The sequence below is a fragment of the Lissotriton helveticus genome, chromosome 6 (assembly GCF_964261635.1).
Source record: "Lissotriton helveticus chromosome 6, aLisHel1.1, whole genome shotgun sequence".
NCBI classification, from domain to species: Eukaryota; Metazoa; Chordata; class Amphibia; order Caudata; family Salamandridae; genus Lissotriton; species Lissotriton helveticus.
In genome coordinates this window covers 167,912,873-167,928,515 of record NC_136067.1, presented here as the reverse complement: position 1 = coordinate 167,928,515, position 15,643 = coordinate 167,912,873, and the positions used below count along the sequence as shown (strand labels likewise).

The window sequence follows — 15,643 nt, the reverse complement described above, 5'->3', positions numbered from 1 at the left end:
TGTGGACTCTTATGATAAAAGACGCAATCAGAAGTGTTGCATTTCTTGATCTATTCTTCCTTTGCGGTGTGGAGCCTAGATGGGCAGTGCAGAAAAAATGGACTACTACTATGAATGCCAAGTGCTTTCAATGAGAATTTGCTGTGACCGGTCGTCAGTGCACGGTTATAAGGGCTGAGTGATAGGGCCATGTCAGTTCATGCTTGGAACTGTTTGGCAGTATCATTCTAGATACCTTGACGCTTTCTGGTGAAACACTTCCCAAGGACTCCTGAGGCCTGGGCTACATGAGTAACCCAAGCTAGGTAAACTGCACCAAAACGTTGAACGGTCTTTTCATTACAATGACCTGACTTTGGAGTTTTGATCACATCCAAATTTATGAGTGGGGTGGGATCCAATATCTTTAAATCATGCTGTGGTGTGGATCTTCCATTCTCCATAGTCTAAAAAGGATATCTGTTTTGGTGTTTCAATTTTTTAACTTTATATTTTGGGTAAACTTCAGTTGCTACTGCCTGGAGGCATTTGTAGAGTCCAAATTTCCCTGGGGTATATCACCCCAGGGAAATTTGGACTCTACAGTTTTAAAACTATCTCGGCATCATCAGCCTATTAAGCTAAGTTTACAAGTTAAGCAACATTCATACATTGCAGAGGAGAGGGCATGTCTTGGTGCATTGAGACCTCTATCTTTTATGAGAATAGTGTTGTAAGTAAAGGAGGGGTTAATATTCTTTACTCCCGTCTGCCAGAGTTTGCAGAGGTCTTGGAAGGGTCGCCCCGCAAGCATACAGGCTAGTAGTTTGGCGAGTGAGGCGGTACATTGAAAAAAATAAATGTATAGATCCGTACACAGTGTCTTCTTGACTGGTAAATATAACAGAGCACAGAAACAATTGCAACTTTTAAGCCCAGAGATTCAGAAGTAGTTTAATGGATAGGAAATATTTCAGTCTTCCTAGCAGAATACTATGTTGGCATTAACTACGGAATCCGTCTTGGTTTCAGACCTCTGGTTTGATAACTTTTGTCTGAGCAGGTGGTTCCATCTCTTAGCGAGATGGGAAAACCTCTTCTCAGTGCACCTGCACTGATGCTGTGATGAGACAAAAGCGCACGAAAGGGATTTTATCTTCTTTGCAGGTACATCACACTGTGGTGGCGTTGTTTGGAAATTCTTAAGTTACCGTAGTGTGTTGTGCACCAGTCCAGTAGTTGCCAGAACTCTGTGAAGAAGCCCTTGTCAACAAGTTTTTGGCCAACATGTGAAGAATGTCTTGTGAGTTTCTCCCACAACATCCTTCACCAGGCCTCCAAAAGGCACACACTGGTATTCCAGGCTTTTTCATCCCCGAGCTGCCCAGATGTTCCTCCGGCTGAGCGCCAACTACCGGTCAACTCCTGTACTCTAGAGTGCTGTCCGCTAGCACATCGTTGGCCGTGTTAAACTACCACAAGGATATGGAAAGAGCAGTAAGTGTAGTGACCAAAATAATCAGGTCATACAACCACACCTTTTAACCATTTTGGATATTGAAATATGCTTTGTAAATAGTACTGTGTCGTGCACTTATCCATTACATCTCATAGGAGATCTGGTCTTGTAGGCTCATTAACAGATACTTTCCCATTCTTTTTCTGCCCTTTTGTAACTCTGCATGAATGTCGTAGCGTTGTAAAGTGAAGCAATACATGCTGCTTAAAGTGGACTCCATCTTCCATTGTAACTATTAATTTTGGTTTGGCTTGCAGGAAACAATTTGGGAAAAACAATGTTATCCTGTCTGATATCCGAAAGCCCCCTGATAGTGTCTTCTACAGTGGTAAGAGATTTAGAAACATTTTTACTTGACACCTCTTTTAGGGGAGAGATATATATATTGTGATTTGTATTAAATAATGCTGTCATAATTTTTAGTGTTCATCTTTGACTCGTACATAAGCATTGCTTTGCTTCTTTGGAATCAGGCCCCTTCATCTATTCAGATATTTTGGACTACAAGAACCTGCGTGAAATTATTGTGAATAATCGCATCACGTGGCTCATCCATTACAGTGCCTTGCTCAGTGCTGTTGGAGAAGCAAATGTTCCCTTGGCCAGAGCTGTCAATATAACTGGTAAGCATTGACTGCCACTCAAACCCTCTCAGATCGGTCCATGATGGATGAGAGCAGAAGTGCTGCAAGCCCTCCAACTGACTTGATGTGTTTCGTTGTAGGTTTGCACAATATTCTAGACATTGCTGCGGAACACAGTCTGCGGCTGTTTGTACCCAGTACGATAGGAGCATTTGGACCTACCTCTCCACGCAACCCCACCCCTGATCTTTGTATCCAGCGGCCACGGACAATCTATGGTGTGTCCAAGGTCCATGCAGAACTCATGGGAGAGGTAAGTGCCAACTGTTTGCGGTTGCAGGGCTGTTCTTGCTATATATATATATATATATATATATATATATATATATATATATATATATATATTTTTTTTTTTTAATACTTAGTAGTGTTGGACTGTGAACGCCTGGGAAGAGAGCCATTTAAAAGCTACTATGCCATTGCGAGTTCAGTTCATCATCTCTGCATTAAACTTTAATGTTCTACTTAAACTCCTACAACCTCACTTTCCTTCTTGACACTCCGGTCCCCTGCACTATAGAAGTGTTTTGGTTCCCTCTTATCCGGTTCGTACTGCTGAGATGGTATACCCCTATGTCCATCTTTAATAAAGACCAGTTGGTGATGGTGAACCATTTAGCACCGAATACTGGACAAAAGTTGGCCTATAGTGGTTATAGTCTGCATGTTAGTGCACTGATTCTTTGTTAACGAATCTTCCTTTTCCAAATGTCAAGAGAATTTATAATTGCAGAATTGGGTAGACCAGTTAGGGCCCCCCCTCCCCATACCTTTGTTTTTGCATTATATCCTAATGTACACATGTAGTCCCATGTCTCTTATGGTAAGACTGTTCGTTCTGAGAATTGTCCCTAAAAACAGAATCTGAAAACCATGTTGGGTCATCTGATCATTGTTAAAAAAAAATGCAGGAAATTAGCTTACTATAATGCAGAAGGGTGTTAAGATGGGCTGCTTAACTGAACTTGGGCAGATTATCTTTCTCGGTAGAGTATCAGAAACTCAATAGAGGAATGCAGTTACCACAGGGCCTTCCTAGGGCAGCATGTAAAGTACAATTGACAACTTCTGCTCCGGGTCTGGTGAATATAGCAACACAAAATGATTAAAGGAATGCGGAACATTGTTAAACATTCACCCCCAGTCACAGAGCTGGGTTAAATCTACCCCAGTTTGGTCCCAGCCATATGCAAATCAGTCTTGACCCTCCTCCCCATGGTAAAAGTCCAGCCCGAACCCTCAGGCCAGGTCCTCCCTTGACTGGAAGCAAGCATCCTGGAACCGGTTTCGGGGTGTCACCCCCTCATCAGCCAGGCTAGCCTGAATCCAACGGCATGGGGAGCATAATCTATTGGTTGTGCATGTGCAAAAGTATTGAGTGACATGCAACATAACCTAAAAACGACACTAATATAAAAGAAAGCTAAAATTGTCTGAGAACACTTTGAAAATATTAATATTTACAAATGCAATGCACACCTTCTTGATATGATCATTAAGGCATCTATCTAAACTTTCTTTGAATGCAAGCAGTTGAGTTTTGTCTGCACCTATAATGTTATGATTAAAAAAAAAGTAACTATAGAGTTGTCTTTTGTGTGCATAATTAAGATACATGGTTAGTAGAAGTCCAATTTATAACTTATGGCAAAAGAATGTGGTAATCCAGACTGTAGGTCACGGTTACAAAACCCCTCCCCGGTCAGATTTGCATTTAATTCTTGAATGGGTTTGCTGCCTAGGTGTATTGACGTGACTCTTTTGTGCTCAGTACTACCACTATAGGTATGGATTGGACTTCCGGTGTCTACGGTATCCTGGAATCATCTCTGCAGACACTCAGCCTGGTGGCGGCACAACAGGTGAGCGCTTGTTACCAATGCTGCTTTAATCGCTAAAGTGTGTGTGTATATATATATTTTAGGGAGCTCTTCACACCTCAATTCTGCTGCACAGTTAATAACCCGTTCGTATACCCACTTTAAGGCTGCTCCTTTAACAGACCATGGAAGAATAGAATTCCAAGTTGGCCTGGCCAGGGTTCGAACTTGTGAACTGCCAATAACTACCCGTTTCAATGACTAGCATGCAGCACGTTGACCACTGTCCCCAGTTACTGTTTCCTGGCCATCCTTGGTAGGCACACACTGGAAGTGTGTTCCATTAGTAGCATTCCCTGCTGAATGTCTTCTGAGGTGGGGGTTTATTATCGGACTTGGCATGATCTCTTAAGGAGAGAACATGCTATGGCTTAAAACTGGCTTTGTAGTGGGGTCTGAAGGGCATAATGACTAACAGAATTCGGGTAAGAATAGGGCAGATATGGAGGGGTAATTCAAGTGTGAAAATAAAAACTGCATGGTGTAATACTAGTAGGTTAGCTGTGGCCGGCAATTATTTTTGTTCTCATACACCAAATATTTTTCCAAGAATCTTGAAGAAAAGAATTATTTAGAATTACGATGCACTCAAAGGGACAGGAGTTTCAGTTTCTTCACAAAAAACTGTTAATGAACATTTTACACTCAATTAGCTGTCTTGTCTTCCAGGTAGACACTGCCTTCTGCACGCTAGCCCCTAACATAAGTTGTAATATCTTGGAGCAGAACATTAAAAGTGGGGACACCTAAACTAGGAGATGTTTGTTTTCCAATGGCAAAGTTGCTTTTAAGCTTTCTTTTGATCTGTATTAGCCCTTCTACTTTACTGCCACGAATTGTACAGTTTTTCAAGTCTCTCAGACCGTGTATAGGCAGGGTTCAGAGCACGAGTTTGGTACACGTCCACCCACTATTCTCACAAGGAGGGTGTGGGGGGGGGGGGGCACTAAACACCAAACACCGGGACACTTTTAGCAGCGCCTGCACATTGTCTGCTTTCAATCTACGACAAGCAACAACGTGCAGGCGGGGACGGGGCATTCTTATTTTATACTTGTTAGAACTGGCTATTTCTGGTAGGCTAAGGCTGACGCCAAAGCCAGGCAGAAACCACCATTCTAGTCAGGGCAAAGGAGTCACACGCCAAGATAACCCCTGCTCACCCCCTTGGTAGCTTGGCACGAGCAGTAAGGCTAAACTCGGAGGCAATGTGTAAAGCATTTGCGCCAGCACACAACAGCAACAACATACTAGGCACACCACAAAAGGAACTCCACACAAGGTTATATATAACTTCTGTATTGTAAAAATCACATCAGATAGAAATCACACATGTACATTGTGCCAACTGGCACGGGCAATATTCACAAAGGATTATTTACAAGACAGGGCCACATAGGCCACTGTCATAATCAGCACTTAGTAGAAATAGAAATACTGTCAGAAATTAGAATAAAAGACATAAAATCACTGTAGCACAAAATAACAGTTATAAATCACATCCAGTAACTACTGGGAACAGGTAAGTACCACCTACGCAATACTAATAACCATAGGCCTAGATCACGCATGGACACATAACCTCTCTAGAAGAAACTATACTAGGCAAAACACAACCACCTAAGAATAGAATACATTTAGGGGTATGAGCAGGAACACATTACACATGATGCATCAAAAACGCGTTCAGCGGTGTAGAGAAAAAAGTAAACACATGATGCATAAAACATTCAGAGGTGTAAGGAAAGAAAGAACACATGATGCCTAAAACAATCAGCGGTGTAATAACAAGACACATGATGCATCAAAAACATTCAGAGGTGCTAAGAAGGAAAACGCAACTCAATAGCGCAAAGACACATGAGGCCTAAAACATTCAGCGGTGTAAGATCAAGGTGCATAATCATATTAAATGCATTACATTTCCTAGCACCATATCACATTGCGCAAAACTCACATTAGGCAAATACCATCACATAGATAATCACATTGTGCCTAAATAAAAGTCACATACCAGCCCCTATCTAATAAAGGGACTAAAAGAGCCCTGTGTCCAGAATGTCAGGGCGCGCTGCCATGCAGCGCCAGTCAGGGGTGCGCCACTGGCGCAAAAACCTAAACGTAGCAGGTGCCCACTACTTGCTGGGCACCTGGGAACCACACAAGACCTAAACGGTGCAGCTGCCCACTAATTGCTGGGCAGCTGGGAAACATCAAAAACTGCGACAGGGCCCTCACTGACCCTTGAACAGAACTGCGCCAACTGTTGGAGCCACACAGGCTCTGCCACAACACTGCGCAGAACGTTGGAGCCACACAGGCTCTGAAACTGTACATAGTCACAAGTTGGAGCCACTCAGGCTCTAACGCAAATAGGCCCATGGAGCCCTCAGGCTCTGAAAACGACTGTGCCCCCTAGAGCCTCCGAGGTTCTAAACACCAAATGGCCCTCGAGCCTCGCTGGGCCCATCAAACAAGGAGATGCCGCCTGGAGCCCTCGTGGCTCTGCAGTAGAATGCCCCCAACACTGGTGGAGTCCCTCTCAGGGGACTCTGCAACAAATGGGCCCTGAGCCTCTCGTGGGCTCTAACAACAAATGGGGCCCTCTGCGCCCCCCGCAAGGACTCGGCACCACTGGAGGGGGGCGGGCACCGGCAATGTGCCCCGAAGCCCCCCCCTCCTTCCACACACACTCACCGGCTCTGGGGCGGTCTGCGGCTCTCCTCAGCGGCGGTAGCGCTGGGCGGGGCTCTCTCTCCTCATGGGAGCCCCGCCTTGATCATGCGCCCGCTTCGCGTTGGTCTTCACCCGGTCCCCCATCTCGGGACCGGGACTTGGGGTGGAGCAGCAAGGCTCCGGGACATTTCTCTCTCCGGGGTTCCCTCCTGGGCATGGGAGCCCCGCGACACTTGGCATCTTGTTCCTGGCGGCCCCGGGGCTCTCCCCAGCTCACGGGAGCCCCGGGCAGCCATCACTCGGCAACCTCTCCTCACCGGAGCGTGGGGTTTCCTTCCTCGTGGCTGCGGGGCGGGACTTCCGGTCCTGGCCGCGCCGCTATTGGTCGGCCAAGAGTCACTTCCGGGTCGCCGCGGGCAGCGCGGTGGCCCTTCTCAGACACCGCAGGCGGGGCAAGAATTAACCGAGGGGTGGGCTCCCTCGTGCTAAAATATAAAAAAAATAGCCACCAGGTCCCTGGCAGGGTGGGCACCTGCCAGGGGACAAAATAATGTCGAATAAGCGAGGTGGGCACTCGCTAGGGCAGCCATAAGCAGGGTGGGCACCTGCAAGGCAAATAAAGCGCTCCCAGCGCTAATGGCAAGAATAAGCGCTCCCAAGCGCTAGAGCCCCTCCCAAAGTCCAGGATCATCAAAAGATGGAGCAAGCAGCTCCCAAGAACCAGGGAAAAGTCCATCAGGTGTCCAGGGGCTGGGCAGGGCCCAGGGATTCCCCTGGGCCCAAGCAGCAGCACGCCCCATGCAGATTCAAGTCCAAAAACAAGAACATTTTAGAAGGGGACACAGCCCCCTCTTATACACAGAAAAGTCTTTGTGCAGGCAGTGTGAGAACCAGCTAGAACTGGTTATAGGGAAGTCCTTTCAGTATCAGGGACAGAGGTGACAGTCGCCCAGCGGGGAGGTGGAGCCAGCATTGTGGCAGGCAGGCACAGCCTCATTCACTCTCAGGTGCTATCTCCACCCACTTCCTTGGCAGCAGATGCTGCCTTTCATCCACAGGCTGACTCCTCCTGGGGCTCCCCAGCCCCTGTCATCCTCAAACCAGACAGTCAATCCACAAGCAGGCCCAGGCACTCTGGGCCAGGCTCACCAGCCAATCACACGCCAGGCACAAATTACACAAATATGCCAACTTTTCAAAGTGGCACTTCTAGCCTAGACACAATCAGGCGGCATACACCATTACGCAGCATTCAATCTCACGAGTTCGCACATATCAAACTCGACCCTGCACTCCCCACACATCAGGAACTACCATGGGCATACATATTCCCCATTCATTCCTATGGGAGGGCAGGTCACTCCCCATACATACACAGAGAGCTCACGCACTTTACACTGTACCACAGTGAAAAAGTGCGCCAAGGCCTAAAACCATCAACACTAGGTTCCAGAAACAGGCTAGGAAAAAGCATAAAAAAGTTTCGGGGTGAACCTGCCAAAAAGGGCCAGGTCCAACAATACTCCTGTTGGGTCCATAACAAAGGCCGAATTTGAGGGGTCATCAGGCCTCCTTGTTGGAGTCTCCTGGCTGGGAGCAGTCAGGAGCCTCACACCTAGAAGCAAATGAACGGGAGGGGAAACAACGGCTAGCACTTCACATATACTTAAGAGACAGCTTTTCACTTAGTTCAGGCTCTGTTTACTAGAAATGCATGCGCACTGTAAGATGTCAGATGTGGTGTTCTCTCCCAGTAGTTACATAATACTAAATGTAATTTATACAGTGCTTACAACCCTGGGGAGGCATTGATCTAATTTAAGTACCACTATTTTTTATTTTCTTGTATAGCGCTACTCATCCCAAAGCAGTGTCCGAACGCTTTACATTACACGTACATATTAAAGTTTTGGCATGTGATGCCACTTCTTGTGATGTCACATGCATACTGCCAAACTGGGTTAGTCTCTCCACTTCTTTTTTAGGGCTGCACTAAATTGGATTGGCCGGTATAGTGCCTTGGGCGAAAATACATTTGGGGGGTGGTTGCAGGACATGAAGTCAGCGGCTGCACCCCTCTGAGTATTGGTGGCCTGGTCCTCACTCGCCCATGCCCAGCCCTGTGTATAGGATCGAGTTTGTGAGCTGGCATAATTGCTCTCTGGTTTAGGGCAGTTGTAGTGCCCATGCCCACTTCTGTATTTGAAGTGTGCACTACTACAGTGGACACACCCAGCCTGTCATCCCCTGACAAGTTTTGCGTAGGGCAAGAATGGCTGAGGAACCGTTTGGTCACAAGCTAGTGAATCTCTGGCTTTACATTTGTCTCTGTCTCTCTCGTGGAAAAGGGACATCTTCTAGAAACCTCTAAGCAGTGCCAACTTTTCCTTCCGGTAACTGGCTGTTAATCGATTCAAAGATGGTAATGTCTTACTGTCTAAAAAAAAAACTAACTAATATCGTGAAGTTTGCAGCTAAGAGCAGCACTATATAAGTGCTAGGGGCTTAATTCTTTCGTACCATGAAAGAAAGGCATTGAACCATCTCACATACCATTAACCATTCCCTTTTTTAGTTGGAATTGCCTTCTTCATGCATCTTTTCTGCTGTATTTTAACTTCACCTTTTCTGCCATGGGGGTGGTGGGTGTGGGAGAGTGTGTCACTCTGTTATCTGCACTTATACCGCCCTCCGCTGCCCCAGCAAGTATGCCCCAGCTGAGTATTCAACCCTGTATGGAAAGGGCCAAATGCATAACTTCTATAACTTTGTGTGTTCGGTTGTAGGAATACAGGGGAGCACTGTTTTATCCTACATGCACAAGTTACAGTCTCACATGACCAAAATCCCTCATTGATCACTGCCCTTAGCTTCTTCATGGAAATGGTTCTGATCTCTCTTGGAGCTCAATTCTCTTAAGGGGCTGACACTTCTGTACTATGGTGCTTTTTCCCAAATGTTCTCTGTTGCAAGACCCTTCAGTATGCACTAAAAGCCTCACTGATAGTTTAGCAGTATAGACTGATCTCTAATCTTTTTTCACTAGCTTTTATACTGACCTCACGTCCACCTTCTGTGAGCCCATGTTGCTTCTTTTGTCATTTAGACTACCGTTGAGCAGACCTATCACTGTTGGATTCACATATCTTTATTTTTTAAATATAAAGAAAGCTCAACACTGACTGTAATCGGAGACTTATCAGTTTGAGGATGGATGTAACACCATCACACACCTTTTTATTACGACCAGGGGCGGTTTCTCCATTAGGGCTCAGGGCTGTGCCCTTCGGAAATTCCTGCACATTTACATAAAAACATATTAAATCGATTTATTTAGAGATGTGATCGTATCTCTAAATACATTCATGTATTTAAGCCTGGGCTGCCTGTTTCGGGCTGCCTGTCCTGCCTCACTCTGAAGCAGGAGCCGGAAGCCAGTCAGTAAATCAACTTTCTGAACTGTAATGGAGGATGAAGGACTTTCTGTTTTAAAGCCCTTCATTACCATAATGGTCTAAGGATTGTATGCACTCTGTAGACCAGTGACTCAATCGGCATCAAGGGTTCCTGGCATGGGAGACTTCATACTAGCGAGACTTCAAATGGAGTCATTGAAAGGGATAGATCTCACCCTTTCGTCATACGTGAGAGTGGATGCAAGTAAGTCTGATCTGGTGCCTTCTTCTTGGTAATAGTGTTTGCATGCTAATGTTGTGTTATGCTGAGACCCCTCATCATGCTAACCATCCATACTGTGACACCCCAGGCCAGATTGCTAGCTCAGTTAGAAGAGGAGCTACTGTAATTGTTCCCCTGTGAAATGGATCCATGAGCAGGGTTCTTGTTCCCTTGCGGAGTTGATCCAAATATCTGAGTCAAGCAAGGCTATTAATATGTGCTTAGAGTGGACAGTTCTTTGATGTATGACATTAAAACTGGCCTTGTCTTCATGCCTCGATGTTAACACTCGTGCCAAAAACATGGATTGAATTGCAAACAATGAATGCTAAAAACGTTAAGGGAAGGCTTTTCAGCTACATAGTGCCTCTCTTATTCCACATGCTTTACCTTGCATTCCTCAAGATTAACCCATTAACTGCGGCGGCAATTCAGCGGCGGTGCAGGTGTTCTAATGCGCGGGCGGGGCCGCATTGACCAACGGAGGTGTGCAGCACTACCGAGGTAGTGCTCACGACGGCTGTTGGCCGACGGGCTCACTTAAGGGGTTAAACTATTTGATGTTGTTTATCTGTATTTTGCTTAGTGCATACTTTGAGGCTTGAGCCATGCCAGGTGTTTAAGAGGGTCTTTGAGCGCACAGGCCTTAAAACTGAAGTCAAACAAAGTGCCTGTCAGTGGATTGGCCTCTCTACAGAGTACACTGAGCAGTGTTTATGCATTCCATTTGCAACTGAAATTCTGTGGGATGGGGGTACACAGATGTCAAAATTTGTGAGGCAAAAGTAAGAGAAATTAAACTGCCTAAATTTAAGGGAGTGCAGTGCATTTTTGGGGCAGTGAAGTGACAGATTCGAGGAAGTGCATTCGGGGAAGAGTGAAAAGAGGATGCTGAAGAAGAGAGGTGGCTGAATATGTTAGAACGGACAAGATATGCAGAAAAAAAGAGGATACATATCTAACAAAGCAGACCTAACTGAAGGCCAGAACTCCTTCCACAGGCCTCGATGCTATTTAATTCACAGGTTCAGAATTGAAATATTTCCCATGCTAATTATTTATAATAAATCATTATTCCTCATTTATCTTAAACCAGTCATCCTGACAGGCTTTAGGTGTATGTCATTTATCTGGATACAATTACATCACAGAGAAACCAAAATACTGGTCAGGTGGCACACTATCGGAATCATAGAAATGTATTTGACATCTTCTTTTTATAGAGAGCCCCCACCTAAAGACCTGTCTGCACACATTTCTATATGACTTGTTGCAGCCAGCAGCTATGGGTGCTTCTCGAAGTCTGGTTGGAGCATATTTTTCCAAAGTTAATGCTGCAGGCAAGCAGACATTTTAACGGGCTACGGTTGTCATGCTGTACAATTTACACATACTTTAACTGTTGAACATATTAATGCAGGAAGATATGGGGCAGTTTTTAATGTGTTTAATATTTCAAGACTATACGTTACCACTGCTTTATAAGCCTTGCTTTATTGCTACATTAATTTGCTTTAAAATGCACAATTTGTCAAATTTTTTTTTCTCCATTTCTTTCTTGGGAGAGGGACTCACCCTGGACTGCAGGTTTGTCCATTGAACTTGTTCACATCGCTCGCTATATAAAAGTCATGCCCAACGTTTATGCCACACCACTTTCAAAGGTCACCAGCTCCCATTGATTAGGACTGGTAATAAGTGTTGGACCATCTCCGCACCAGGCTGGGGCAGATACCACAGCCTGGAAGATTGGAACCCCTAAGCTATGGGTGTTGAAAAGGACTGGATCCAGGCTTAGTTTTGTAGATAAGCGATGATTATGTAAATGAGTTCAATTAAGACATTTAATTTCCAGTTAATCTTGTGTGGATAACACTGAGGTCTGCCTTTGGGATCTGGTGCTCCCGGACCAGGCCTCTGCTATAGTACTCTTGTTTTACAGTGATGTAAAACAATCCATTTAACAAAAGTAAGCACTTGAATGGCATGTATTTATACTGTGGCAGGAAGGTCTGTTCTAAAGTACAGTATGTAACACCATTACCACTCGAGGTAATAGTGCAGCAAGTTGAAAGGCATTGTCCAGTCCACAGAACGTATGGTATTGCTGCAACCTAGACTGGATGTAAAAGAATACAGTTTCTAATTTTGGTTAAGGAGAGGGTGGTTGTTGGCTGACTTCAACTGTGCATCACGGCGATCGGAGTTCGGAATCCATATTTATCATTTGTCCAATCTCTTATGGCAAATTTCTTCATCTCCTTATGTGCTAGTTGTGAGCATCTAGAATTTGCAGTAGGGCCAATAAAAAGCAGTATGTGAAAAATGACAACTAGAATTACTTTTTTTCTCTCTTGTCCCTTGCAGATTACGCAGTGCAAATATTCCATGATGCAATGAAGACTGGAAAGTTTGACTGTAACCTGAAGCCAGACACACGTCTACCAATGATGTACATTGATGACTGCTTGAGAGCGACTCTGGAGGTTTTAGAGGCCCCTGCAGAAGCTCTTAGCATGAGGACTTATAACATTAATGCAATGAGCTTTACCCCTGAACAGCTGGCTGAAGAGGTTCAGAAACACATGCCTGAACTCAAAGTGTCGTACAGCGTTGATCCTGTCAGACAAGGCATTGGTGAGTTTCAACTGCATTATCTGATGCCTCCACCTTCAAGATTTCCTTGGCTTCAGATTTATTTTGCAGAGTTTTATTAAGCTCTGGCTAGACCCGGCGGCGTGAGAGTGCATTACATGAGGATTAGTGAGATACAAAATGACATCAGTTACAGAAGCCTAGTTTCACATAGGGGGGAAAAAAGGTGTTACACGTAACGAGTTACTATAGCATATAATACCACACCACACCACACCACCCCTCCCCTCCCCTCCCCTCCCCTCCCCCCACCCCACCTCTACGGGGGTGGGGAGTAAAAAGGGGTGGGAAGAAGATCAGGCCAGGTAGAACTGGTAAAGGAAAAGTACTTCAGGGAAGCCAAATGTCAATGTGAAAGTCAAAACAAACCAGCTAGGAGATCAGCAAACATAACATCCAGTGTCGTGGTGACTGAGCAAGATGTGAGGGGTGTATGAGACCCGAGGGGGTCAATGCACGATAAGGGTCAATCAGGCGACTTAGGGCATAGTCCAGCGGCATATTGAATCGAAGCCACCAAAATGGAGCACCTGGGTCATGGGCACCACTGGCATTAACACAAAATGGCAGGACATGCAAAAATCCAAACCACAAGGGAGCTTGCTCCATGGAGTAGGGCTGGGTAGGGGGTGGTGCAGCCATTGGAACAAGAAGGGCAGCAGGTTGCTGATCTATCTTGGGTCCTTTACATGCACATGTTTGGGGCAGCAGACTTGTCGATTCGGAATGCCGCAAAGTCAGTTTGGGCGCCCAGGCAGTAACCACGTAAAAGTGGGGTGGGGGGGGGGGGGGTGGCCAGCAGCAGGGACCAAGAGGGTGCTCCTACCCCGACTCGAGAAGTGGAAAACAAGCTTGGGGCAATTGGACTGTAGTGCGTGGAACTCTCAGCTGCACCCATGCTGGGGAAAACAACACTCACTTGTTCCAGTTGCCATTCTGGAAGGCGAAGCAGGGGGTCGGGCCACTGCGGTTAAACCTGGGCAAGGCAGGAGATGGCCAGAGGGTTGATTTTCCCAGCCCATCCCCCCCTCCATAGCCGCTCTGGCATCTCCATCAGGCGCCTGACACTCTGAATTGCATCAGTCATCGGCAGATCCTCGGTGAGTTGTTGGTGGGCGGAAACAGAATGGAGAGATGAAGGAAAGTGTGCCCATCCTTTCACAGGGTAGTCCAGTCCCTTAATGCACAGGGATTAAAAAGGGTGCCTACTTGAATATGCTTTGAGAACTTGCTATATGCTTCAGTTGAGTTTAGTCTAATGTTTTTAGCTCATTGCCACAAATTGTGCCATCTAGTGTAAATTAGAAGCAGATGGGCTGCAATTGAAGCATTCAGTTATCCACTGAAAGTTACACCATGACCAAAACTGTGGGAAAGTATTCCCTTTCCCCTTATTTCTCCCAAAAAAATGGTAAGCGGTGTTGGTCCATAACTCACACTTTTTTGCAAACTTAATTTTTTTGGTGTTGTCTGGTATTTACCTTGCAGATACGACAAACTGGTATTTTACTTATTAGGGTTGCAAGTCAGCACAGTGGCAAACAGCTAGCTCGTACGGGCTAGCAAAAGGACAGGAATGGTAATCCCAGTGGGTGAGGGGCAGAGTGGATAGGGTACAGTCCTTGGTTTGGGAAAGGAGGACAGGGGCCTGAGTGCTAGGCAAGTAAAGGGAAGAAGGAACCCATAGTGGGGGGAGGATACTGGGTGGGTGTGAGATACTGGGTGGGTGTGAGATACTGGGTGGGACAAGGCAGGAGAGTTGAAAAAAATCTAACAGACCAAGCAGGTCCAAGGGGGAGGCCTATCTTTAGAAGATGCAGAGGGAAATGCAGAGTTCACCGGTGTGTGAGAGAGAGACCCCCTGCCCCCTCCCACCCCCCCATATGCCTCCCTTCTCAACACAGTCTTGCAGATCTTTGTGTAGTTGTTAGAAATGGGGGTCTCTAGTTGGTAATGGCTGGCCACTGTCCAAGTAGGGACCCTTCTTCCTAAGTCAGAGTAACAGGGCTACACCCTTTGATAACCCCTGCGGTAACGTAGCACGAGCAGCTAGGTTTTACTCTGAGGCAGTGTGTGAAGCATTTATGATCATACACAATAACACAGTGAAGAACACTACAAAGGGACACCACACAAGTAGTTATACAAAAATAGGTATCTTTATTTATATATATATATATATATATATATACTTCACAAAATAAGGAACCAGCACTCCGCCCGTTAGTATCAGTAGATTTATTAACACACTGTTAACAGGCTGTTAACAGTGTGTTAATAAATCTACTGATACTAACGGGCGGAGTGGTGGTTCCTTATTTTGTGAAGAATAAACTTCGGGACCCCGTCCTGGTCCTGGCACCAGCTTCCAAGTGCTCCCTCTGCGACAGGACGGTTTGCGAGTGATATATATATATATATATATATATATATATATACACACACACACATACACACACATACACACACACACACACACACACACCCCCCACCCCCCCCCCGTAAAATGGGATTATTCTTGAAATGCTGCAAAAATAGGAGCTACCCCTCCCCAGTACTCATGCAGATCTCTCTATTAAACCCAGGACTGACTCAGCCTGCCTTGCCCCTCT

The 15,643-nt window shown here is 45.7% G+C and overlaps 1 protein-coding gene across 2 annotated transcripts in view; it reads left to right on the top strand.

Annotated features, from left to right (window-relative positions):
• The window catches only part of LOC144762393 (L-threonine 3-dehydrogenase, mitochondrial-like), a 30,448-nt gene that overhangs the window by 5,014 nt on the left and 9,791 nt on the right, over positions 1 to 15,643 (top strand). For both annotated transcript variants that reach the window (XM_078647567.1, XM_078647566.1), the window contains 5 exons: positions 1,756 to 1,826; positions 1,972 to 2,121; positions 2,223 to 2,395; positions 3,914 to 4,004; positions 12,744 to 13,013. In XM_078647567.1, coding sequence (XP_078503693.1) covers positions 1,756 to 1,826; positions 1,972 to 2,121; positions 2,223 to 2,395; positions 3,914 to 4,004; positions 12,744 to 13,013 — 755 coding nt within the window. The remainder of the gene's footprint in view (positions 1 to 1,755; positions 1,827 to 1,971; positions 2,122 to 2,222; positions 2,396 to 3,913; positions 4,005 to 12,743; positions 13,014 to 15,643) is intronic.